Below are 27,829 nucleotides of genomic sequence, written 5' to 3' on the forward strand. Positions count from 1 at the left end.
ATGACAAAACGAAGACTTGTTATTGTCTATCATTGTGCAATTGTGTGGCTCTCTTTATGAAGGCTACAAGATCTATAAAGTTTCAAAGCAAACATAGGTTGTTAAGATAAAATAATATTGGTAAGCAACGCAAAGTTTCTCATTGATCACTAACATCAGGGAAAATGGCTATGAAAATGCTTTCCCATGATAAAACATTATGCTTTTAATGGTTGCATACCTCTCGTAGCAAAATTCATTTGTAACCATGACTTGCCCAACTTCAAGTCAATATTGGGAGGAGGTTATTAAAAAATGTGGGCAATGCCTTCTCTTTTTGTTGTCGTTGGAGCTTCTTTGCATACTATCAGTATCAAGCATAGTACGTAATATACTCAAATGCATTGGCAAACATTCTTTTTCGTACGAATGCGTATGTTATCATTACATTCTTATGTTTTTTTTAACACTTCGTACCTTAACTTTGTCACCTTAAAAAAAACTTATAATAAATAATGAATACAATAGTATGGTATTTACCGTACATTGAGGGTGTTTACCATACTCAATTATTAAAACCTTCTCAAATGCGAATGCACGTATAGTACATATGGTTCATACTATGTTGTCAAGGAGGAAAAATAATGAAGTATAACACATGAATTGTTGTTAATCATGTTTAAGAGAAAAATGCCATGCTATTAATAAGGGTTTTCACTTGATTCTTATTGTTCTCAATGAACATAGTTGGTCAACTACCAAAGAATATGACTTCTATTTTCTCTCATGACTTCTAAATGCACAAAATTTGATTTGAGTATATATTACAAGTGAGATATGCAATGTACTAATCACATCCCCAATAGTTCTTTAGGGATGACTTGTCTAATCATTAAAGAATTCAATATTGTCAAAACTCCCTCAATGTACGCTTCTAAAGGGTAATTAATATAAAGAGTTGTTGAATGCCAAAGGGAGTTCATTACACACAATGATACATTTATATGGAAACAAGTCATGGAGCACAAGATTTGGTGCCAACTATTTGACATGCTTTTGTCATGATTGAGTTTAGATGACATTGATATTTCTAGTATGATATTCAAAGTAGGTTTAGCTAATTTTGTCAATAGGTGTTTCTCATCATGTATATATATTATAGACTATACATGCTTTCCATTTCAAGTTTATTTTGTCACAAACATTTTGATGCCTTAGTACTTAAGATGTCACAAAAGTATTTGTTCATACTATAATAGTCAGGACTATGTCTCTAGATCAATTGGTGTTATAAGGACCTTACATGCATTGTCTAACTAGGTATGGTATGCCTTGAGTGTTATACCATTGTGAAAAAAAATTCAACATATGTGATATAGAGAAGCCGAAACTCGTATAGCGTTTTACATATACAAATATGATTTCCACCTCCAAGTTTACATTATTGTAAGCATTGGTAGTGTCGCTGTTCATACTATAATAGTTAGGACTATGCCTCTAGATGAATTGGTGTTATAAAGAGCTTAAATGCATTTTCTAACTTGGTATGCTTCGTCTTGAGTCCCCTACCATTGCGAAAAAAAATCAATATATGCGATATAGACTTTGAAACTCAGATAGCATTTTACATCAGTCAAATATGGAAATTTGGCCTCTTTATGGATGATAAAAATTCTAACTATTGCAATCATTGTCAATGTCGGTGTATTTTAATTACAATGACATGTGTTATAGGCATAACTTTATGAACCAATTCTATAGGTACTTTGAATGGTTTGAGGGTATGATATTTGGGAAATTGGTTATAATTGGATTTAGGACAACCCATAAGAACTCACGACACACAAGAACATGCAATGGCGTAGGAACCTCGAGTGTTCAGCTATATAATAGGGACTAGCTATCCTTTTCATTATGATGTCTCGAGGCACTATTGAGACATTGTTAGGGAGGCTAAGCTCTCTCTCGTTATTTGACATCCAAGGTAGTACTTGGTGGTATGGTACACCAAGGGTGCTTCATGTTTGTCTCACGCCCTTCACTCGAGGTTGATTTGCGGTTTCCTTGTTTCATTTTTCTCTTTGATATCTTATTCATTTTTGGTCATCATTAGTTTGATTCTCAATGACATATTCATTGTTCTTGTGACAAATTGGGCTCATATGAGTCCAAATCATTTGTTGTAATAACAAGAGTCTTACATGTGAATTCTGGTTGTTACTTGTTCATACATTACGTGGTTAGTATGAAAGTTTCATAGGCAATGTTGATTCCATTTTCAGGAAGCAAATGCATTTTAAAAGGATATGGACCTCTATGCTCATTTTTAGGGAAGGTGGAGATCACATAATTTGGATGTATATTGTTCCCGTGATTTTGGGAAACAATGTCTACTAACTTTGTTTATGGACATTATGTTGTTACAGATTTTGGGTGCTATAGGTTACATTGAATGCTCAATTGCAGTTTGGGAGGAGTAGACGATAAAAATCTTGGAGATATGGTGTACAAATATGTGTTGTTCTTGCATATACACATCAAATTGACTATGAGGAATGGCACTGGAAAGTTGTTGCTACTACTGACTATGCTCAACAAATCGGCTATGATGAGAGTACAAGGGAATCGATTAAAAACTTAAAACAGGGGAAATTTAAGAGAAAAGAAGAGAATGTCAAAAGAACATTTCAATGTTGTGTCATTTCTCAAAGCTTGTGCTTGGTGGAAGGATCTTTGTGAGGGTTCTAGAATACATGCATATATTGTGAGAAAAAGGGTTGCTGGAAAAAGCTCATATGTAGCAACTGTTTTGATCAGCATGTATGTTAAATGTGGCGCTCCTTTGAAAGCACAAAAACTGCTCGAAAAGTTGTCAAGCTGAAATGTTATATTGTGGAATGGTGTGATAGCTACAGGTGTACAACGATTCCGATGTCCAAAGTATTATTTCAGCCATCTCTCATTGCCATGGAATCTGCAAATATCCATGAATCGAAAATGTTTTTAGGCCCCTTTCTCCTCATGAATGGATGGATGAATTTATGGTTAGCATTAGCTTTGTTTTGGTGGGGTTCTTCTTCTTACCGAAACAACCATCAACTTTTGTATTGCTTATGATTTTATAATACCAGGGTGTATCTTTTGTTTTAAAAAAAAGAGAGAATTGTAGATATGCTCCACCTTGAGCTACATACGAGCTTGAAAAACAATATACATGAAGTGGAGAATGAACCCCATCTAGCATCCTATCTGTTTTTTTGTATTTCATGCATATTATATATGCAATCCGCCTAAAGTAAATATTGTCATGAACATTGTTGGAATGTAAGCAAATTCTGCAAACACCAAACAAAGGTAAATGTGAATATGGAAACACAACACCGCGTCCAACAAAAACTTCGTCATATGCGGGAATAATCAATATTCTCAATAACATAGAAATCAATAAGGTAAGTACTTATGTCAACAACCATCCTGATGTCATTGGAAGTTTGAGGTAGATACAATGAAGGTAGCATTTTAATACATAAACACCTCCACTTAGCATAGGTTCGATAAATAGTGAGGTAGTTTTTAATTCATGATAAGGGGGAAGAGGAAGAAATTGAAAGAGATCATTGAAGCCTCATAAATAGGTACAAACTCTCCTCTTTGCGGTTTGCCCCAATATGACCTTTCACAATGAAGTGTATTCATCAATACCGTGTAAGTTGGGCCCAAATGATTCCCTATATTTGTCATAACAACGAGGGTCTCACACACGATATAATTCACAAAGTCGTGTTGCCAATACAAAAGGAGAAGCATTGTGATAACCAAATTTTGTCACAATTAGCTCCAATAAAAACAGGAATGGAGCACGTGCAGGGAAAATGTTGTGAAGGCAAAAAGCTAGAGAGAAGCACGAGCAAGAAAATCCACCGATGAGCGAAAAACTAGGAACAATGCAAAGTTGGCACTCACCAAGGGAAACCATTGAAGCAAAACTAAGCAAAAAGGCGCAAAGAGTGAAACCGGACACAATGGAGACAAACAAGAAGAGCTAGTAAATCACGGACGAAAGTGATGTGGGTGTCACAAAGATTGAAAACCAAACACAACGGAACAAAACAGGAAGAGGTAGTGAAACACAACGTTAGAGATCATTTCTAATGCAAGCATAAGACAAGGAAATATAAGATAGATAGATAAGAAAAGAGAGAGAAAGAAGGGTGCTTGATCCACCGATCCACCCTCGAGCAAAAGGATCGAGATGGACTTGAGCCTTGATCAACATCCCATACCACCGCCATGGCATCAAGTTGCACCTGGTACTAGCGCGCTTGCAATAAGAGTTTGTTCACTACAAAGATCACATTCTCGACGTAAGTCGAATGATATGTCTAACGAGGGTAGCTAAGCCTCATATTTATAGCCATACCTAAGGTCCTCATGCACGTTCGCACTTGGAAGGTTGTCTCAATTCCTAGGATTAAAAGTAATCCGCCATTCTTTACATGCTCGATTAACCCTCTCTCTCTCTCTCACTCACACACACACACTTTATCCTCGTGTGTGTAGAATACTATAGTACAACTTACCGTGGGGTAAATTATGGTCACGGGGGAAGCAAAGCAGGCGTCGCAAAGAGTGAAAACTAGACACAACGGGGACAAAACAGGAAGACGTAGCGAAACACGAAGGATACGAGCAAATCGGGCATGGGCGTGTGGCTGAACCGAAACGACACGAGAGGAAAGGAAAGGAAAGGAAGGGACGAAAGGTGGACGGGGCGGGCCGGGACAAAACCCGGGGGTGTCTGGCCGGACAAAACGGTGGTGTCTTTTGGCCGGACAAACGAAGCGAGGGGAATGTCCGCCCGTCCGAGAGACATGAGGAAGTAGTGGAAGAGCCTGCCCGCCGGCGCCGGCGCCGGCGATGGCTATGGCGGCGACGACGACAGAGGAACAGGGGCCGAACGAAAAACGAAGGGCGTTTGATTTGAACGAAGCTAAAAGCTATGGAGGATTGGGGATTCTTCTGCTATCTCTGAGTCTGCTCTTCTCTGCTCTGCTTCCTGTCTCCCCTCTTCTCATTCCTCGCCTCCTTCGATTCCTGATTTTAGACCCTGCGCGCGCGGGAGAAAGAGAGACAGAGACAGAGACAGAGACAGAGAGAGAGAGCCTTCCATGGCGGGAGAGAAGCGCCACGAGATGATGGAGACGCTCTTCGGAGCCGAATCCGAGGACTCTGAAGACGACGTAGACGTCGAAGACGGCTCCGGCGACGGCTCCGGCGATGGAGGCGGCAGCGAAGACGACGACGCTGCCATCAATCCCCCCTACTCTGTAAGAAACCCCATTCCTAACCTAGTAATCTTGTGGTGCCATGGAAACCTCCGTTATTCTCCCTTCTCACTGTCTTTCGATCTCTCTCTGTTGTCTGCTCTTTTTTTTTTCGCGAGGAAAGCACCACACAGGAAATATCACAGTTAATGCTCACAGTATGATAACTCGATTGGCCGTCCATACTGTGCAGACATGGCGATGATCTTAGCTTTATGCTTTTCCCTAATTTGGTTCTCAGATCACTTAAAAGATACACATTCATTGTGACCTCGTGTGCTACCGTTTCTCGTAACACCTATACTTACCGGCACAGTTCATCCTAAGTGAAGACACGGCAATCTTTTAGATTCTGATTCCAGGTAGATTACAAAATCATCTATTCTCATATGGGAAAGACGATCAAAACACTGCATACTAACAGCACCATACTCGGAAATAACACCCATTACTCTCTGTAGGCTCAGAGACCTTATGTGTATATATTCATGAGTAAATCTGATCATGTCCGTATAAGGATAGGTTACTCAGAGAATTATGCTAAATCTTTGTGAGTTAACGATCTATGTAACTATACTAATGCATTCTTCCTTGAGTATTTCTGTCGTTTCTTCCTCCTTCTCTTGAACCTTATTGTTCATAGCCAGAGAATTTTCTGATTGGATTATTTCAAATTTTTCGTTGTTTGTTTCGAAGTGTTGATCTGTGATTTAATCTTGTGTGTACAAGGATGACGAGGTTGAAGGGGGTGGAGAAATTGATGTGGAAAGTGAAGGGGAAAGAGTCGGAAGCGAACTTGAGCGAGAGGAAAGTGAAGCAGAGAGAGAAGAGAGCGATGCCGAGCATAGCTATGGCGAGGTGGACCAGCAAGAGAAGAGATCCATAGCCTCAGAAAGAAGAAGGGCTCCACAACAAGTGAGTGTCAGTGGCTCTGATCAATCCCACGAGGTTGCACAAGGTTCAGAGCAAGAAGAAGATGAAGTTGAAGGTCAATTCCATCGCAGAAGGCACCATCAAGATGATGATGACGATGATGAAGATGAAGTCGAACAAATCCGCGAGCAAAGGTAAACCCTGAGAGAATGTAAAAATGAATTAGATCTTATTTTTAACATTGCATGTTTTGTTGAGATTGCATAGAAATAAATGTGTGGTTCTCTTAATCTTTCTCATGAAGTTGAACACCGAATAATGGTTCATTTTAGTGCTATTTCAATATATACCCATGTTTCAAAATTCCTACCATAAAATTAAAAAAAGTGAAACTCAGCTATGAAACATATGTTTTGACAAAAGCAAAAATGCTTTGTATTATTATTATTGCTGCTGTTGTTTTACATGCTTAGAAAAGTAAAAAAATTACATGGTAGAAAACTGTAATTCATTATAGATACCATATACTGAATACATCAACATAACGGAAGTTTAAATAATGATTGGTGAAGGTTGAATCGTTACTAAAAAGGACCATATAAGTCATCAAATAAATTCAGAGAAGGTCTCATTATTCATGATATAATTGCAAATGTTCCTAATCCTTACTCTTAGATACTCTAAGGTACCCACACAGATGCTTGGAGTTGTGTAGACAGGTTCTATGCTTCCCCATGGAAAAGAAAGAAGAAAAAACGTGTCTTTATATTGCTTGCCATTTACATTGTCTGTATTGGGATGCTTCCTGAGTCATATGCCATAACAATCTACATATGCATTCTTTGTTGGATTCTTCAATATGTATTGTGCTGGAACGCAGTCTTTTTGTTTATATTTCAATTAAATGATCTACATCTAGTTTGGATGTCAGTGAACACACCTTGCAACTCAGTTGAAGGCTGACGATCTGCATTCCTATCATTTGAGAAAACTAGCAATGACCAATGCCTATGTATATAGGTTGTTAATATTTCCCTCCTTTTAAAATTTTATCATTACTACCAGTTGGAATGGCCTAAAACTTAGGGCTGAGCTGAAACTTGAAAGTAAACTTCGATTGATTCGATGATCCCTGCCATGGGGCCTATAAATCTTTTGAAGCTTAAATTTATTTCTGTAGTGATGAAGGTGATGATAATAAAGCAGCTGATGGCCTATAAATCTTTTGAAGCTTAAATGTATTTCTGTAGCGATGAAGGTGATGACAATAAAGCAGCTGATGGAGTTGCTGAGATGCGTGATGTATTCGGTGACTCTGATGAAGAAGAACAAGAACCTGAGTATCAACACCATGATGGAGCACAGGAGGAAGAGGAGGTTAGGGTATTCATTTTTTGATGCAACATGTTTTGTTTTTTGAACAGATATATCTATTTTTTCTATCAAGCATCAATGATTGTTTTGAATAGTTATTCGTATCTTGCTCTCTTTTCTATATTGTCTAGATGAGCATCTGGAATAGATATTTGTATCTTTCTCTCTCATTTTTTACATCCCAAAGATGACTGTGGTGGATAGTTATTTGTGCCTGTCTCTTGTTTTCTGCATCCTGTAGATGAGTGGCTCAGACGATGAAGCTTTACCGAGAGGTAATATGCCAGAAGACATTGTGGCTGAACATGAAGAACAGTATGAATCAGAGGAAGAACAACCAGCAGAGCGTCGAGTACGGGAAAGGCCAGTGGGCCCTCCTCTAGATATTGACATTCCTTTTTACACCCATCCTGGATCTTCAGACAAGGTGCTATATTCTTTGGTTTCTGCATGATGGCTATCTTAGTCAATGAACTCAGACAAGAATTCGATTTTGCATAAAATGTACATATGGTGTTTTTAGATAATTGAAGGCAGGCAGTAGTTTGTGTATTAATATACAATTTGATGGTGGATATCAAGGCTAATCAGATTGATATATGAGCATGGGATGGATGAATATTGTATGATATATTAGATGATGTATGTTCATGGAATATCTATATATGAAATAATGTATGACCATGAGATGTTTTATCATAGAAAGAAAAACTAAAAAAAATCTCAACTAGGGCTGTTTGTGGTAAATGTGAGCTTATGGGAAATGATATATTTTACAAATGAAGATATCTTTTATTTGAGTTTGTGATTTCATTTATGGCTTGAATATCGGGGCCATTACTAAAACTCCATAAAGTGGGTGGCTGAGTAAAAAATTTATGGTAACAATATTGAGCTTTTAATATTCCAGATGTATGTGGCGAGGGTATCTAACATCATGGGCATTGATTCAAAGCCATTTGATCCAAATACTTATGTTGAAGAGGAAGAACACTTCATTACAGATGAAACTGGCCATAAACAAAGGATCAGGCTTGAAGATAATGTTGTTCGCTGGAGGAGGGCACGTGGTCGAAATGGCAGCATTAATGTAATCAATTTCTTTTTTCTATTAAATGCACAATTTTTAGTCAAGGACAGTTGCTATTTGTCTTCGTAACTGAAGTTTTTGAGTTTGGAAAATGTGCCATAATAACTACAGGAAGTGGCTTAACGTAAAAATGAGCATAGAAGCAAATTTCAAATACTATAGAAGGAATTACTTGTGACTGGCCATGACACTCTAGAGTCTGAAAGCCATAAAATAATCATATTAGGAACTTCCCCCTATGCTTAGTGGTCTGCAGTGCCAAATTATTTGTGACCAAGAGTAAAAAGAAAAAAGAAAAAAGAAAACATGCTTTATGAAAGAGTTTTGAGTTGTTTCACATCTTTCATGAGGGATATGCTTATGGATACCTGGCAGCTCATTATATTATAGAGTTTATTCAGAGTTTTGTAATAATCTATCTGGCTGTTTCTTTTATTTAAGAGACAAATCTGGGGCTCGTTAAAGCATACAATGTTTACTGTCTCTGTGATTGGTTCTGTACCTGTGTTTGAAGTTCCATCAGATCTTTTTTTATGTTTTACTGAAGTATTCCCCTTTTGAATGTTGCAAGTATGAGAGCAATGCCCGGTTTGTTAAATGGTCCGATGGAAGCATGCAATTACTTATTGGAAATGAAGTTCTTGATATTTCAGTGCAAAATGCTCATCATGATCACTCTCAGCTGTTCATCAACAGTGGCAAGGTCTGTTGCAACTGTGCTTTAGGCCATGTCTTCCTCTTAAAAGGCTTCAAGTATAAAATTAGAAAAGTTGTTCAATCATGCATTTCATGTTCGTATCTAATCCATACAGGGAATCTTGCAATCTCAAGGAAGGTTACTACAGAAGATGAAGTTTATGCCGTCGTCGTTGTCATCAAAGTCACATCGTCTTCTAACAGCTATTGTCGATTCACGAAATAAGAAGATGTATAAAGTAAAAAATGTTATTACAAATAAAGATCCTGAACGTGAAAAGGAAGAAGCTGAAAGGGTCTGTAGCCTTGCTATTTGCGAGATTTTATGCATGCTGTTGTCACTGCCCTAAAATGTCACATGAGTGAAAATGAGAGACTAATTCGATATTGGGTTTTTTCAGTTGCAACAGAAAAGGATCAGAAACAAGGAAGATTTGCAGAAGAAGCAAGAAAAAATTAGTCGTAAATATACTCCAGCGCGTGAGAGGGCAGAACCTCAGCTTTCTCCTGGTTACCTTGAAAGAGAATTAGCTGAGGTTAGTTTTGTTGACTGATATGTTGAATAATAGTTCAAGTGTTGCATATGCACTTTTTTCTTGTGGTTATGTTCTAGCGGCAAAGCTCTTACTTCACAACCATGGGGATATGGGTTCAAACCCCTTAAGAGCATTGTGGGTAGTTAGACCAGTATTCACACAAACCAGCATTGTTTGGTCCTCTTTAATCATGTGCGATTGGATAATCTTTTTTAGGACGATGAAAGGGATGATGAAATTTCAAGGGGACACAGATTTCAACAATTGTTGGATGAAGAGCGTAAAGTAGAAAGAAGGATAAACAACGTCAAACGGGTAAGGATGCCAATGTCTATCTAGTGCAATATTGAATATTGTAAAAGTTAAGATTTGTGATTATGCTATGGCAGCAACCTATTTCTTTGAGAGAGCATTTACCAAAACGTACCAAGGAAAGGCGGCCTTCTCCACCACGAAGGAAAGAGGAGTCGGAAGAGAGTGAACATGAAGAAGAACCTTCAGAATATGAAACTGATGGTCAAGAGGAAGAAACTCCTGTAAATGAGGCAGATGAAGAATCAGAGGAAGCAGAGGAAGAGGAGGAATACGACGATTACAATGGGAAGGTTGTGCAATGCTAATATGATAGTTATAGCCAAAATGTGTTTATGTCTAGTTTTCTTTTGTGATACAGTTACTCATTTAGTCTTGTGAATATATTATCTTGCAGGAAAAAGGATGGGATGATAGAGAAGATGAATCATATAGGAAGAGGAAAGTTAAGGAAGATGAATATGAGAGTGAGATATCACCACATCGAAAACCTGTCCAAAGAAGGCGGGTTGTGGTTAGTGACAGCGATGAAGATTAATGAGCTGCAATGTTCGGTGGAGGTTTGTATAATTTCTCCTATATTTGCATTATAAGAATTAGGGAAATACTGTGAACTATCCCTGACTTTTTCTTTATTTCCCAATTGCCACTGCTTAACCCCCGAAAGAAAGAAAAAGAGGATGAATTGACCATATAACTGCTCTTTCGGCTGTTGACATAGCGCACTTGGGGAAATAAAGAAAAATTCAGGGTTTTTCTCATAGAGATATAAAAGGCTGAATAATGACTCTGTTTGCTGTATATCAGTTAATAAAGTCTGAGTGGGACCCTTTTACAAGAGATAAATATATCTCTTAGATGTTTTCCAAAGGTATGTACAGAAACTTTCAAGTATCCATTACATATTCAGCAAATGCTGGATACAATCAGATTGACATATAGTGGCGTCTGATTTGAAGTCTTTATACAATACCTTGAAGAGTTGTTGGCCGATTGCCATAATGACGTAAATGCTGTTGGCAGAGTCTGAAGTCGAGAAATTTGGTTGAATTTATTTGTATGTACCTTACATGGATATCTCCTTTGCCTTTATGCCGCAGCGTTTTGTTGTAATATCATATGGAGTATAGATGTGAACCAACTAGATTCCCAGAATCCTTGTGGTTATTGTGGCAATTTATGATATGCTGGGTTTTGGAAATGTTTGATTTGTCCAATTATTAATTAAATGGTCATCCAGAAGTTAGAGACTAATTCCTTTGTAATTCTCTGATGAGTGAAACTTGTTGCAAGTACTCTAATACATTTTGGATTAAGAGTTGTGATTATTTTACATTGGTATAACATGAAAGAGATCATTTGCAAAGTGGGTTTTCATCAAATGATATGAAGAATTCATGTAGGAACCTTTGAGGATTTTTTTGACCAAAATGTCAATGAAATTTATCTACACGTGTCAGCTGCATGCTCAAATATCGTTAGCAGTGAGAAATAGTTTGGTTCAGTTCAATTCAGTTTGAGAGTCTCAAATTGAACCATTTAAAAAAAATTAAAACTTAAACCTAACCAAATTGAACTATGAAACAGTTCAAATTGAAATGAAGCTCAAACCAAATGGTTTCGGAGATTTTTGAATTGTTAAACTGTTAAGTTGTGGATTTGCAGTTAGGTTTCAGTTTTAGTTTCCAGGTTAATTCGTTTTTTATTTTTCTAGAATTCCAAAGTTCAAACATTTTTCCTAAAATTTTAGATTTAGCCTTAAATGTTAAAAGGTTGTTCAAAAAAATAAACAAGTGTTAACAATAAACTATTAAAGGCTCAAACCAAACAGAACATATGGTTGACCCCTAGACCAAAGTGTTTACATAAACTTGAACTTGAAGTGAATTGAATTGAACCATTTAAATCATTGACGTTTTGTGGTTCTGTTAGGTTCAAATTGAGTCGTTGCTAATTGTTAAATGTGATGATTTATTGATCTCTCTATGTAGGATTATGTATCACATGTTTAGATATATTGAAATTTGACGTTGCACTAGAAGATGTTTTGTGATTAGAATGTCAGAAATGAAATAATATTCTAAATCATGAATCTTCCTATCTTTGGACTTTGAAGTTCAATGATGAGTTGCAATTGTGTATGCAACATCAACGAATAAATTTATTATGATAATTGTAATTTAAAGGAATGATCTAAGAAAGAACTTAAATAAAAATACATTCATAGAACTTTTTTTACCAAGCATGAGGAAATGAAGACAGACCTATTTAAAAATGTTATCTATTAATTTCTCTCAATTAAAAAGAGCGCACATCCTAATTGATCAAATTAGAAGCTTACTTTGCTCAATTATGTTCAATAGAGAAGAAAAAACTTTAATTTGCCAAACTAGGATGTTCAATTTGCTTTGTGGCAAACATATGCCAACTAGTAAGCTTCACATGAGACTGTCTTGGTAAGTTGGTGGTTTAGTTAATAGAAAAGTGAGAGGACATAAGTTCAATCTTCACCATAGGGCTCAACCCTCAATAGAGAGGAAAAAACTTTAATTTGCCAAACTAGGATGTTCAATTTGCTTTGTGGCAAACATATGCCAACTAGTAAGCTTCACATGAGACTGTCTTGGTAAGTTGGTGGTTTAGTTAATAGAAAAGTGAGAGGACATAAGTTCAATCTTCACCATAGGGCTCAACCCTCAATAGAGAGGAAAAAACTTTAATTTGCCAAACTAGGATGTTCAATTTGCTTTGTGGCAAACATATGCCAACTAGTAAGCTTCACATGAGACTGTCTTGGTAAGTTGGTGGTTTGGTTAATAGAAAAGTGAGAGGACATAAGTTCAATCTTCACCATAGGGCTCAACCCTATCCTATAGATCATATCTCTCTCTTGAGGGGATTATTACAAAATTGTTGATTTTGGCTTGTATTAGTTGTTGGGGGACAAAGATCTTAGAGTCACCATCCCATGCATTTTAATTACCTACTTGTAGGGTTTGCCAAATTGTTCTAGCCATCTAAATCCGAACACCTTAAAAGAAATTTATTTATATTAGGGTTGAGGACGGTAGAGCACATGAAATGCCAAAAATCAAGAAAGCTTGAAGACATTGAGAATACCTTAGACTTGTTTGCTAGTTTATAGAAGGCTAAATGAAGTTAAATACATTTCTAAGGTTTTCTACATATATTGGGATTACTCTCACAACTCATATACAATGCCAAGATGATTGAAGAAGACCTTCATATCCATGAATAAGACCATTTTTTGTGCCAATCTTTAGTTTCCATGTATATTGTCAATGGAAGTCTCAAACTTTTGTGTGAGTTTCAAATAAACCTAATTTCCAATTGCCGATACTTTGGCCATTCAAATAAACTTCACAATAGTCTAACACAAGAACTTTGGGAATCTCGAAGCTTATTAACAGTAAAACCTTGATCATGAACATCCTATGATCAAAAGAAATTCAATCATTATCGTTTGCCTTGTGTTGGGATATATGTGAACATTTGCATGTGTCTTCATTATGATTGGATGTACTTCACAATAGTCTAACACAAGAACTTTGGGAATCTCGAAGCTTATTAACAGTAAAACCTTGATCATGAACATCCTATGATCAAAAGAAATTCAATCATTATCGTTTGCCTTGTGTTGGGATATATGTGAACATTTGCATGTGTCTTCATTATGATTGGATGTAACTTGTGTTATTGGAGTTTCGATATCGATGAATTTTGGATTGAACTTCAGACTCTTTTTTTCATTTGACAATTACCCTTTACAATTTTCTCTCTTTCTGGTTGATGAAGTCTACATCATTGAATGTGACGTCTGCATAATTTCCGTTGGGACCATTGTAAAATGATTGATCTCCTCAGGTTCCCACGCTATGAAGCTTATTCACCTATATTACAGAGCTTCTTGTCATGAGTATCAATCAATATGCATGCAGTCATGTCAAATGTATGATCCAATGGACCTTGAGCTTGAAAATGGGAGAGTTTGTTATCCATCAATCTTCACGAGCCCCCCTAGCTTTCCATTAGCTTTGTTTGTTTTTTTAAAGAAAGAAAGAGTCTCAAGTCCTTAGTATATTACTTGAGAACTGTACATGGGGAAAACAAAAGGAGACATTTCATCTCACTTCTAGTGTGATACAAAAGCTAGTATCAGCATATGATCAAACAAACAGATGATGTCATATATATTGGGACAAACAATATCATGTTGGTTGCAAAATACATGATTTGAGTTGACTAACATTCTCAAATGTAGAACTTATCACTTGACAATGGAAAATTGATGCTTAATTGTATGTGTGGACGGGGCCAATGTGGATAGGATTGTCAATTATCTTCACATTGTCTCAATCATTCATATTCAACAAAGCTATTGTGGGGGTCTCCATATAGTCAAGATGCATGGGGATATCTTTCTAGGTTACTGAGTTCAAGGATATATTTTGTAAGGTAAATGTTTTGTTTAGATGGTCCCTAACATACGACTACATGGCCATTGAGTACAATTGGGCATTTGTGATAATGTTCGAATGATTGGAATCTTGGTAACACCCACTTTGTAATATTAAAGGTGGGTATTGCGCTTTACGTCAAGGGCTTGGAGAACCACAAGCACACATTGATTATATGGTTGGGAGATGAATTCAATGTCAATTTTTAGATGTCAATAAATACAAATATGGAGTAATTATTGTATCCAAAGTAAATGAATAAAATGAAAAGAGCAAACACATGCCTCAACAAATTTTCCTTATTAATATCATCTAACGTAAATCTGATCACATTTAGGACAACAATTGAGGTGTCACCATAACACCCTTGTCTTCAACTCTTTTACAATTTTATATGTGCTCAAAGGAACTTGGTTTGTTCGTTTATTATAGACAGTAATAATGAGGAAAAGTTATCCTGACCAACGATATGTTGAAAGGTGGAAAAGAATGCCGACATGCCTAGACAAATAGTGATGGCAATAGGTGACACCTATATAGTATGGATGGAACAATCCCTCCTTGAGTTTTTTATTTTCTAAGCAAGATGGAATCATAAGATAGAGGAGGTTATAACTCGAGGGAACGGAAAGTTGAAATCATTACAAAGGGTAGTGTATCCATTGTGTAAGGTTGTATCATGTGGGTTGTTCTCGAAAAGAGATAAGTAAAACAAGTTGAAGTTGCCATCATTTAAACTTTCTTCCAACATTCATTGGGTTTTATACCATAATTGATGCGCTTAAATAGTTGGCCCCTCCTCACTTACATTGTCGTACTTTTTTTATTTCTTTTGCCCCTCCTCACGTGTCCACATGTATTGGGTTATTTGTTTTGGAAAGCAAATGGAATAGGAGTTCCTTATTTAGGAGATGATCTTTTGACCAAATATGGGCGAAGTTTAACAAGTGTACTTTTTCCTCTCCATGACCAATCCTAGGCCTCAAAGGCATTCTCCACATGGTCTACTTATGCAAATTTCATACTTAGTAGATAAACATAAGCAATGCACTATATACAAACTTCTCAATGCTCACGAGTCAATCTTTACGCTAAAGAACTCATCCAATTTACATAATTGAACTCTTCATATTGACATTTGAAATTCAATAATAAAACATAGTTAAACTTCCCATCAATATGCATATCCTTAGAGGTAATCCAAATTATGATAATACTTATTTGCATTAGTCTTAATCAAAACATGAGAAAAAAGAAAAAAAAAGAAAAAAGAAAAAAGAGAGAAAAGAGAAAAAAAAAGAAAAAAAAGAAAAAAGAAAAAAGAAAAAAGAAAAAAGAGATAAAAGAAAAAAGAAAAAGAAATAAAAAATAAAAAAAATAAAAGAAATAAAAAATAAAAAAAATAAAAAAAATAAAAAAGAAAAGATGACGGAAGGAAGAAAAAAAACATGACATTTATTGTTGCATTTTTAGCAAGACATAAAATAGTTCCAATTGTTGTATGGTGTCTATGGAAAGCCAGGTGTGTGCGGATGTTTCAGGGTCAAATAGTCCCATTTGAAGAAACCATTGCATCTACTTGGTTAGAATTGGTGATTTCCTTTATAGTTGAATATGATAGTATTCCTACACATATAGATTCTAGAGTATTATTAGAAATAGTTTTTTGGAAGCTCTTAAGTTCTATTCCAGTTTTTCAAATGGAAGACTATAGGATGACATGGCAGTTCTCTTCCCCTTGTTGATTGATCTCTACTACTTGTATATAGAGTCATCTCCTTAGTTCACCTAAGGGAAGGATATATGGATGGTCATTGACTTTCACATTATGGTTTTGGAAGTCTTTTGGTTTCCTTTCCATCTAATTTGTATGTTGTAGATGATTTGGGTTATCTTAATGAATAGAAGGATATTCTTTTTGGAAAAAAAACCCCTATGCATCCACGACTTCGGGGTATTCCGTTTGCTATTCCCATTAACCTTTTTGCTAATAATCATTTGTCGTGTATTCCATATTGCTTTTATGATTTGAGAAATAGGACCTTCAAAACTCGTAGCATTAAATTTGCGTGTGTCCACTTGAATTGTTATCATTATCTTGATTATTATTATTATTCTAGTCATGTTAGTTCTCTTTGCCAATCCTTCATATTCACATCGTTCACAATAATTCTTCCTCTTTATTCTTGTCCATAATTGTGTGACATACCACCTTACGTTGGATACATCATAACACTCAGATATGAAAGTTAACAACATAAATTATTATGACAACACGTCCATTTTGGATGTATCAAAAAGACAATGTCATTAGATGGTGGAGTAGTTAATTTTATCTCAAAATTCTCTTTTTTTAATATAGTTAATTTTATCCTTCATATTCACATTAATTTTTCCTCTTTATTCTTGTCCATAATTGTGTGACATACCGCCTTACGTATACATCCCAATAGTCAGATATGAAAGTCACAAATAGAAATTATTATGGCAACACGTCCATGTTGGAAGTACCCAAAAGACAATGTCGCTAGGTGGTGAGCTAGTGAAGTTTATCTTGAATATGCATATACAATTTCTCAAATGTTGATTTTGTTCCTTCTCTATCTTGAAGGGTATTTGTGTTTTGGATGAAAATAAGTGGAAAAGGTGAGACCCTATAATATTCCCTTGAATTTTCCCTATGTGGAAAGATTTCAATTATTATACATTACTTTTCGACTCAACTAGGCATAACTACAAGAAGGAAATATCTGCTATCTTTAGATCACATGACTAATGGATACATGGCCACATACAAACACATAATTATTTGTTTTTTATGAATACAACTCTTTGTATCTGTATATGTTGTTGCCTGAACATCTATGGCCACATACAAACACATAATTATTTATTTTTTATGAATACAACTCTTTGTATCTGTATAGGTTGTTGCCTGAACATCTAACATGTCCTATCTTAACACATTCAAAATTGTAAACATTTCGGCAACCAAGATCTACTTTGAGTGTAAATAGGAATGGCCTTGTATATTTCTATAGCATATATATGTCATAAGAAAGAAAAGAGCAGGTCCAACCATCCAAACATTGTCCTCCCTTTTCAACCTCCACCCCCCTTGTTCACTTATAGAGTCTTATACCTAGATCATAATCTAAACACTTATACAAATACATGCATAAACTTTGTCTCTCTTGTTCTCTTAAGAAGTTGTAAGTACCCAGATACAAAGAGTTCTCTTGTACTCGATAAACTAAATCATTAGAGGGAAAGAGTCCTCATGTACTCGAAAAAGTAAATCATTCGAATGATGTGGAAGTTTTTGAAGCAGTCTTATTTACTTTCAGTTTTCAGAATGATGAGTGAAGATGGTGGCGGAGGTAGAAGCAAGGTTTTATGAGAGTGAGGAAAGTGGATTAATTCTGTTTTGTGTATGTATAGGAAATTGCTGAAAATAGAGAGATTTACGACTCGGGCAATAATTGGCAAGATGGATGCTATGGAAAAGGAAGCTGATTTATTTTTGAAAGGATGAGTGAGGATGTTATCGACGGTTGAAGCAAAATGTCATGACTGGATGAGGACAACTAATTTTTTCTTTGTTGTCTATACAGGAATTTCATGGAAAATGGAGAGATGGTTGATGTGGAAATATTTTGAAGCACTTTTATTTGTTTTTAGTTTATACAACGATGAGAGAAGATGGTGGCGGAGGCAGAAGCAAATTTTCATGAGGGTCTGAGGGGAGTGGATTGAGTAGACAACCAGTATTTTCATATGGTAGGCTCATATGGATCATTTGGATATGATGAAATCTTACATGTAGCAACGATCAAGGAATCATTGTGAAAGAAGATATATCACTGCATGTTGAATACGATGGAATTGATGCTAGGGGCTTTGGCATGGCATCAACATTACTCGGTGATATGGACGCTGCTAGGGCAACAATATTACTTAGGGAGAAGTTCACTGATATTATCTTGTATCTTGCCTTTATCTTTATCTAGAAAGATTGGCTACACATTATTCAGTGTAATGTTGGATTATTTTGTATCTTGCCTTTGGCTACTTTAATCTTAATACTAATGGAGGATAATTTGTATGGGAAAAAAAAAAGAAAAAAAAGAAAATCATTCGAAGAAAGAGCGTAGATTTGCTCTAGGATATCATGAGAAATATAAGAAGCGGATAAAGAAAATTGCAAAATGATCAACTAGGAGCAGATAAAGAATATATAGATAAAGATTGATCAACCATGAGAAACTAGGTTATGAGACAATTAGAGTGTCCATAGAACCCAAAAACCCACCCAACTGTAAAAAGTTACATTGGCTTGTAGAATACGAAGAAAGTTATTCAAAACAAACCAACTTGAGTTATAAGCAATGTTGTTTTGCTACAAAAAACTATGCGTGACCAACAAACCATAGTTGTAAGAAATGTTGCACTATCATGTTCAAAACTAGGTGGGCATTGATAAATCCACCTCATTTGCAAGCTACACACATTTTTTGAGTATGACACACTACACTCAATGGCAATACCATAATTGGCCAACAAAGCTTAGTGAAATAATGATATAGCCCATGTACCCCAATCATCATATTGTGTATAAACCTATTCACCTTTGTTGGTATCTTGGTTGCTTATGTCAACTTCAAATATTAATTTAACATGGTTGATGTTGAAGCCTTTATCTAGAGTTAGAACTTAGAAAGGGGTTTTTTGTGTATGTTCATCCACATGCACATATCAACATGTTAGGTGTCCCTTCAGAGCTTCATGAAGCATAAAATTCAAGAAATCATGTGTTTGAGTTCAATTTGTCTTAACCACTAGTTTCCTAGCTCAAAATCTATCATAGTGCATATTTTTTTACCTAGGTTGATCCAACATTACCACACATCACATGCATGTGTGTTCTCGCACACGCACGCAACCAACACACACATACACACGTTTTCTTTGGTTCTATACTACATGTGGGAAGCTTGAAAGCAAGGTAAAAGTCCACACAAAATATAAATAATATGAGGGTCAACCGTCAAACAATAAAAAGAAAAGAGAATGTTGATGTGATCTTAAATGTCATGGGAAACATAGTAATATAATGATCAAGGAGAGAAAAATTGGTCCGTTAGTTAAAGATTATAATAACTGCAATTTCATCAAGGGTTCATTGTGCTATTTAGAACTTTAATTGGTCCATGTGACATAAAAAAATGTTGATAGAGACAAGGATGCTGAACAAATTGAGCATACATCAAACATGTCCATAATGAGTCAATCGTTGCTTGACCATGATAAATCATTCTAACACGCACAACAAATCTTGTATCTATCTAGTGGATGACATGATAAATAAAACCAAATATATCGGTACCATTAGATAAACTTATTATAACCCTTGGTCTTATTCTTTTATTTTATTTTGTATCCACTAGAGAATTAAGATGCTACACTCCATGATTTTGCTTTTTGCAAGGTACAACCCTTACTTATGCTAAAAACTTTAACAAATTCAGATTGCAAGGGAGATGTCCACCTTGGTCCAACAATTTACATACTCCCTTTTAGATATAAGCACATATCGATATGATTACCTTGTGAATCTCAAAATATATTTGAAAGACCTTGTATAAGTATGTTAGATCCAAGCTTGATGATCTTCATGGAAGCATCATCAACTAAATGCTTACAAGACCATATGACATCATTGGACCAACAATTTCCCCCTTTTTAGGCTAGGCTACACATTGAAAAATTACCATTAAAGTATCTTGATTCCCAATTCTTTGGAATAATGAAGGTCTTGGACTAATTTTTAGGCCACTATAGTTTTAAAGAGAGAAGAGATTGTAACCAAAGAACTCAAAGCTATCTTAGTGAACAAATTCCATTTATTTGAATTTATTTTGAGAGAAAGAAAAACTACAGACAATAAACAAATAAATTCCAAGTTCTCAAGCAATGGTAGTATACTTGGTTACTAATATCTCCTTATTTGTCCATGTCTCATGGGAAGGCATTGTTCAATTACATGAACTCTTAGTGCTTTTCTTTGGGCTTGCTCAATAGGTCTAAATTCTAATGAATCTCTCATCTAATTTTATATTCTCTTTTTCATTCTTCGTTGATTGTTATATTCCTAATTGTTTAGGTTCACTTTTATCAATGCTCTCAATAGTTATCTATTTGACTTCTATGAGACTTGGTAAAACCAACATAAAAAATCAATGTGTAAATCTTCTGCAATATAGTAGAGTGGCATTAGACATTTTTATCATTAAGATATAAATGAGTACAACACGATTCTAGATCTTGTATTGCTTTAAAATGCATCACCTGATTTGATTGATATATTTATCTTTGGTTGCAACTTGCATATAGATCCCTATGAGTAAAGAGAGTGCTAGAATCCAATAGGTTTAATGAATAACATTTGAGATGGATAGATGGAATAATAAGCAACAATAGTGATTTCTCATAAAATCTATTGGTCTCTCCAAAATCTTTGTTGCATGTGTGTTGCATCATATTAGGGACTCCTACATTGTTGACAGTTTGTTTGGTCTCTCTGTTTTGTATCAAATTTTATTTTTGTATCTTCAATTATAAATTAATTTCAATGATCATCTTTCAACTCTCTCTAATTTTTTGATTTCAGGTAAACCAATATTTGAATATATATATATATATATATATAATATGTATGCATGTGTATATGTATATACACGCATGTAAGTTCGTAACACGAGTAGAACACATAAGTTTTCACATTTTAATAAGACATTTTATAACCACTACTTAAGTTTACATATGTATATACTTTCTAGATTGATATTATGGCATTTCTCGGCTTTTAGTGATTGTGAATGACATTTATGACCTTGGTATGTTCTCAAAGTATACAATTGCTCGAGGACTCTATTCACCTTGAAGCTTGTCATATAGTGGATTGGAACGTGTTTGATTACAAACACCCATTCAACTCATTGATCGCCATCCCAAGATCAATAATAAATATACAATATTTTGTTGTTATGAGGACAATTGCTTTATAATGTCATTACGTTATACACCACCTATGTTATTATGTGTTTGAAAGCAGATTATTTCCTAGACCTATACATATTCTTAAATTGATGGCATTATTACAATAATTAAATGTTGTGATAATATATGAACCATTGTCGTAAAATACTTAGCATAAAATACATGTAGAATACGTATTCTAAGTATTCTAACGTTTAAAAAAAAATACTTAGAATACGTATTTTATAGATAAAATACGTTAAATACTTAGAATACGTGTAGAATACTTGTAAAATACGTTAAATACTTCTTAAAATTCAAAGTTTTTTTTCCAATTTTTTTTTTCAATTTTTTTTTTCAATTTTTTGAAGTGATAAATACTAGTTAAATATGTAGAACATGTCAAATTTTTAGAATGTGTCGAATACGTCAAAATTTTAAAAACGACAGTTCTAAAATGTAGAATATGTATAGAATACTTCAGAGTATTCTTAAACGTAGAATACATGTTTTTTAACAACTATAATATGAACAATTAGATCCTGATTTGAGCATAAGAAACTAACCATGCAGATGCTTTGCAAACCCTTTGCCTATGTGAAACAATGGTTAAAAGGAAATGACAACATATATGTCCATGTCCATGTGAAACTCTAGTTAGATATAAGGAACATATTGACATTGTTCGTACAACTTCATATGATTGTAGAAGGGCAACCTTGTCTGGTTGTAAGAACAAATGATTGCTATGCTCTTTCCATTGCACACACAACGAGAAATACAATTAGGTCTTTTCTACTTCTTATACACGCTCAAGAGAAGCCTTCAAGTATTAACTTTTTAACCTTTTCATGTAAAGATGGTGAATCGTGATGATGGATGGATGGATGGTTCTATGACAAATATCCTTCCAACTTTAAAGGAGGGACCATTGTGCGATAAAAAGGTGCCTTGCATTCACTCCAACACTACAATGTTGGTCCAAATGTTTTAATTGTTTGGTTAGACATATTTATAAATAGAACAAATTTTTGAGAAATATTTAAAATATTGACTAAATTTGTACTCTTATCCTATAATTTCCATTATTTCAACTTGAAAAGTAACGTCTTTGATTGGCATAGGATATTTTCAAGTTTTCAACCATTGCTTTTTTAATGTCCCTCTCCACCCATCGTCAAAGTGATCATTGTTCAAATCTATCGCACAATCAAGATTTCCTATGTATCATCTTGGTTGGATAGTAGAAAAAGAAAAAGAGGACAAAGTGAGACTCAGAGCGCGATATATATGAATATCAAGAAAGGGGTGAGGTTTTGTGTAGGAAAAAATTCATACTTTATAATGTTGTATAGGAGTCGAGAGGGAAGGGGAGGAAGGAGTGTGAGAGGTAATGTCGGATGTAGGCTTAAAGGAAAACCATTTTCACATTTGAGGTCTATGGGCATCTTATCCTTAGAAGCGTTACATTTACGTCAATTCGCCTTACAACACATTGACGGTTTAACTTGCCCATAAGATCATCACTATTGAAATAGGAAGGGCAAGAAGGGTTATCTAAATTATCATGTTGCTTTTACTTTTAGAGAGTGCTTCTACGTAAAGAAAAAAGAAAAAGAGAGAGATTAGATTATTATTTTTTTCCAAAAAAAAACTCCTTCCATTAGTTATAAAATTTTACAAATGAGACTATTATGTACAAATCCTTGTAGGGACGTGATAGTTCCATCTTATGTAGATGCCCACTAACTCAAGAAAGGGAGAGGATGACCATTGTTGGATGAAGGCTATTCGTTGTCTTTCAACTCCATTGGAGCCACCCTTGAGGCCATCATATTGGCTCTTTAGAGTGGCTACAATTTCACTCCATAGAGAGAGATTATATTTGGTATATTTCCTTATTAATGATAAATTTTTTGAAAAAAACAAACATTGATATTATGAAATCTTTGCATCTGGTGACATTGATAAAAGGAATATCAGTTTTATACTAGTATAAATATTTGCTCGATACTAAGATACGAAAGAATATATTGACTAGCATGTTTTTTGAATATAGGTCGAAAAAATGATTTTTTATGAGCCTTGGAATCTAGAGTTTAGTTAGACTATGCATTAGACCTTCATGTTTTTTAGTAAATTTAAAAAATGTTTATCGTGAATCGTGTCTTAATGGTTACGTGAACACCATATTTTAGTTGCTCATATAATGCAAACAATTAACGTTAAATGTTGTTACCTCCAAGCCACATATATCCACCCACTTCTTCTATCCAATTTCCAACACCCTCGACGAGAATTATCCTCTTGACAAAAAAGTTGTTGCATGATCCTCATTTTCGCATTAATCAACATCTTGCCATGTCATAAGATCTAATCTTTTCATGCAACATCTCAATGCCAATTATGGAGGCTTTGAAAGAGACCCATTAGCACAATATTAAGGTTTTAGTAAGATCATGAGGTGCCCTATTTTTAGAGCCACTTATAACATGGTCTTGCTAATATGTAAGCTACTACAATCTACATGTCAATATTTATATGTAGTGAATAAGACCTCGATACATAAGTTCCAAAAGGCATGCATATGTGAACCACCACTCTTGCCTTGTGACTTTTGTTTGTCATCCAACCATGTACTATATGTGCATCCTCTTAATCTAGGCATGCCATTTGTATGTTTGCCCTCCTAGTATTGACATTGTTTGTCCTTCGAGTTAGAACATGTTGTCTTAACAAGGCCCAAGAACTTGGTGTCGAGGCTGTCAAAGAACAATGCTCAAAGTTGTGATATAAAAAGATAACGTCAAATAACACATTGTGCGTGCGTGCGCACGCACGCGCACACACAAATGTATATACCTTTACAATGACAAGTGGCACAAGTATAAATCCATTAATGATATCATAAAGAAGAGGATTGAGATGAAGAAGAAGGATACAAACACAAATTCTTCTAGTCATATTAAGAGTGTTAGTACTTTCCATGGCCTTATTCTTTGTGAACATGAACAACAAGAATCAACAAGTTCTCATTCTTCCCTTAGCTTTCCTTCTATTTCAGTTGGTTCTATTTCCCTCATGAACCCTAACCCTAATAATAATGATGCTGATAATGGTACAACTCATGGAAATATTGAAAATGACCATGATTCATTAATACATATTAACAACAACAACAACAATCATAAGCCAAGGAAAATGAAGTTGTACAAAGGTGTGCGGCAAAGGCAATGGGGAAAATGGGTGGCAGAGATTCGACTCCCACGCAATTCGCGGCGTTTGTGGTTGGGCACATTTGACTCCGCGCTCGATGCAGCACTTGCGTATGATCGTGCCGCTCATCGTCTTCGTGGCCACAAGGCCAAACTTAATTTCCCCTATGATCTCTTCAACCAATATAATAACCATGAATCCCCTAATAGCCATCTAGGCACCCAACCCAGTAGAAATAGTGTTGTCACTCCCAATAACAAGGGCAACAATATTAATAGTAGTAACAATAAGAAGAAGAAGAAGAAGACTCTTAATAATGTTGCTTACACTACCCAACTTTGCCAACCTATTAATAATTCCCACATGCTCTCTAATTGCACATCCATCCACCATTTCAACAATGTTATTGAGCCAAAATTGATGCCAAGCACATCCTTTCCTCTTGCGTTTTCTCCTATATTCAACGATGGATGCAACTCCACACCAGCAAATCATAGTGCATGTAGCTCCTCTAATTATAATAGCACTCCTAGCTACCAAAGTCATGCATGTCATGACTCGACCTTGCTAATCGATATTGACCATCTTAAGTCCTTCAAAAATATTGATCCTCATCATGATTCCTACTTCATGCCAAACTTAATGAACAATGTCATCGCTAGCTCCTCATTCAATCCTCCTACACTCAACAACGCATTAAAGGTCACTAGGTCCTTGTCTAGTACTCCCTTGGTGAGCTCCCATAGAAATTCTAGTTCTTGGGGAACTAATCTCTCAACAAAATTCCCAAGCATTAATAAAATAATTCATGGCTCATCCTCTAGTACTCCCTTAAAGAATTCCCCTAGAAATGATATTATCACAGTGGCCTCCTCTAATGCTAATGGTGTCTTAGGGAATCCTCCCTCACATGATCAACAACACTACGATCAATTTGATGACTACTTTGCTAGCAATCTTAACCAATATTGCTCGATCATTAATCATCCCCTCTCATGCACAACATCCTACATCGACATCAACCATGGGCATCTTGTCAACCAAAACACACCTCCAACATCTGAAAGTACCGTGATCAATGATGTAATGAATATCACTTATGCTTCTTCCCTAGTATCAACTAGCACTTCTCCAAATATCAACCAAAGTGTTGACCAATGTGATCTCTTCTTGTCAACCACCTTGTTCAACAATGTGACTTTGAATTGCCCCTTGTCAAGCAATGTTGATAGTTGTAGCACCCTCATGGATTCTTCATTAACCATGAACCATAATTTGTTCTATGAACTACCAATCTCAAACATCACCTCTCCAAACATCATCAACCAATGTGACCAACACTACTACGATTCCCCCATGTTGTCACATAATGTAGATGTCCTCTCTACTCCAACACCATCATGGGGTGAACTTGATCTAATGATCATGGATCAATATGACATAGAAATTCTATAGAATTCATCATCACTTAATTTTCCATCACAAGTCTAGTTGTTATATAAACATATATATTACATGTATTACATGATGAGTATTCATAATTAGAGTGAACTCTTAAAGGTTGGTTAACCATATGTTAAACATATTGTACCCATACACATTTTTATCCTTGTAATGATTCTCAAAGTTTGTGTATTGCTTCCAAAAGTTATAGTAAGAAAATGAATGTTGGTTAGATACAAAGGAACTTATTGACCCAACAAGGATATATGGTAGAGAGTTGTTATATTAATGCAACAATTGCACTTTTGAAAGCTTGTGTAGTAGTTGTTCATATGCCTATATAAGACTACATGGCCAATAAATTAATAACGAAGTATCACTTGTTGGCCTGATCATGAAGCTAACATTAATCCACACGAGTAAATTTATGGCTAGACCCAAGCATTTCTAATCTCTTGAGATATCCAACAAGATATATCACAATATCCCCAACTTGGTAAACCCATTTATTGATGAGTGTTTAGTCTCTAGCCTCAAATTGACTCATAATTGCATTTAGATATATAGTTATACATTGTTATTTGAGTATGTTGGCATCTCAACTCATTGATTATGGTAAATGGAGAGTAAACCTTCATAATCATTTTGAATTGAGTTCTTGCACATCATAATATTGATGATGGATTCAATAGTCATAACTTGAAGCATTTAAATGATTCATGGAAGTATCCAACTGATTATTAGAATATTTTGGTATTCATGACTCCAATAACTGAAATTTCCCTTTTAGGACTCCATTTACTATGTTACTTCTTGTATTTGCAAGAAATGGATGCAATATTTTTACCAAAACAATAATATATTCATTTGAAAGGTATATATTAGATCCAAGCATTTGTTGTCCTTGGGTGTTTGGGTTACTGTATCATTTATGGTTTACTTTGTGCAAATTGACTTGTAGATCCTAGTATGTATAAGACATGTCATTAAGTTGGATAAGGTGTGCATTAAATTGGATAAGGTGTGCTTCATTTCTATAAATATGAACAACAATGCTAGCTAGAATTTAGAAAACCTCCACATTTACCATTGATCGTAGTTTTAACACAAGAAAAACTTGCCGATCAATCATATTCATCCAAAAGGTATAGTATCACATGAGTGGTAGGAAATAAAGACATAACTTTGTATAGCTTTTTCACTCAATTTTGTTAGATGTTCATAAATGGATTGATGGTGTAATTAGAAAACGAATCTATTAATAGCTTTCTATGAGTTGCAATTATTACATTTCATGTCAATCTTATCGTTGAGTATATTATTTTATAAACAATAGGTTGTTGGTCGTGATTCGTTCCATTTTCCTACCATAATAATGACTTGAGCATTTTCGTAGATCGATGAATGCACGTAGGTTTAGTTTATGAAACGTGGTTCGCTCTCAATATTTGTTTGTTATCATGTGAGTAA

At 35.2% G+C, this 27,829-nt stretch overlaps 1 protein-coding gene and 1 long non-coding RNA gene across 2 annotated transcripts in view; both read left to right on the forward strand.

The window, feature by feature from the left end:
- The window catches only part of LOC147865898 (uncharacterized), a 49,098-nt gene that overhangs the window by 1,913 nt on the left and 19,356 nt on the right, over positions 1–27,829 (forward strand). The gene's annotated exons all lie outside the window — the stretch shown is intronic.
- VIP4 (leo1-like family protein) lies at positions 5,060–11,438 on the forward strand. Its single transcript, XM_087316221.1, has 12 exons — positions 5,060–5,306; positions 6,033–6,370; positions 7,427–7,553; positions 7,792–7,977; positions 8,461–8,640; positions 9,212–9,343; positions 9,453–9,632; positions 9,738–9,872; positions 10,089–10,187; positions 10,262–10,477; positions 10,582–10,744; positions 10,992–11,438. Exons 1-11 carry the CDS (start codon positions 5,148–5,150, stop codon positions 10,720–10,722), a joined length of 1,893 nt encoding a protein of 630 aa, XP_087172347.1. The 5' UTR covers positions 5,060–5,147; the 3' UTR covers positions 10,723–10,744; positions 10,992–11,438.

Source organism: Azolla caroliniana, unplaced genomic scaffold, assembly GCF_043228905.1.
Source record: "Azolla caroliniana isolate FFs.n. ecotype wild unplaced genomic scaffold, voAzoCaro1.0.p SCAF_3, whole genome shotgun sequence".
Classification (NCBI taxonomy): domain Eukaryota; kingdom Viridiplantae; phylum Streptophyta; class Polypodiopsida; order Salviniales; family Salviniaceae; genus Azolla; species Azolla caroliniana.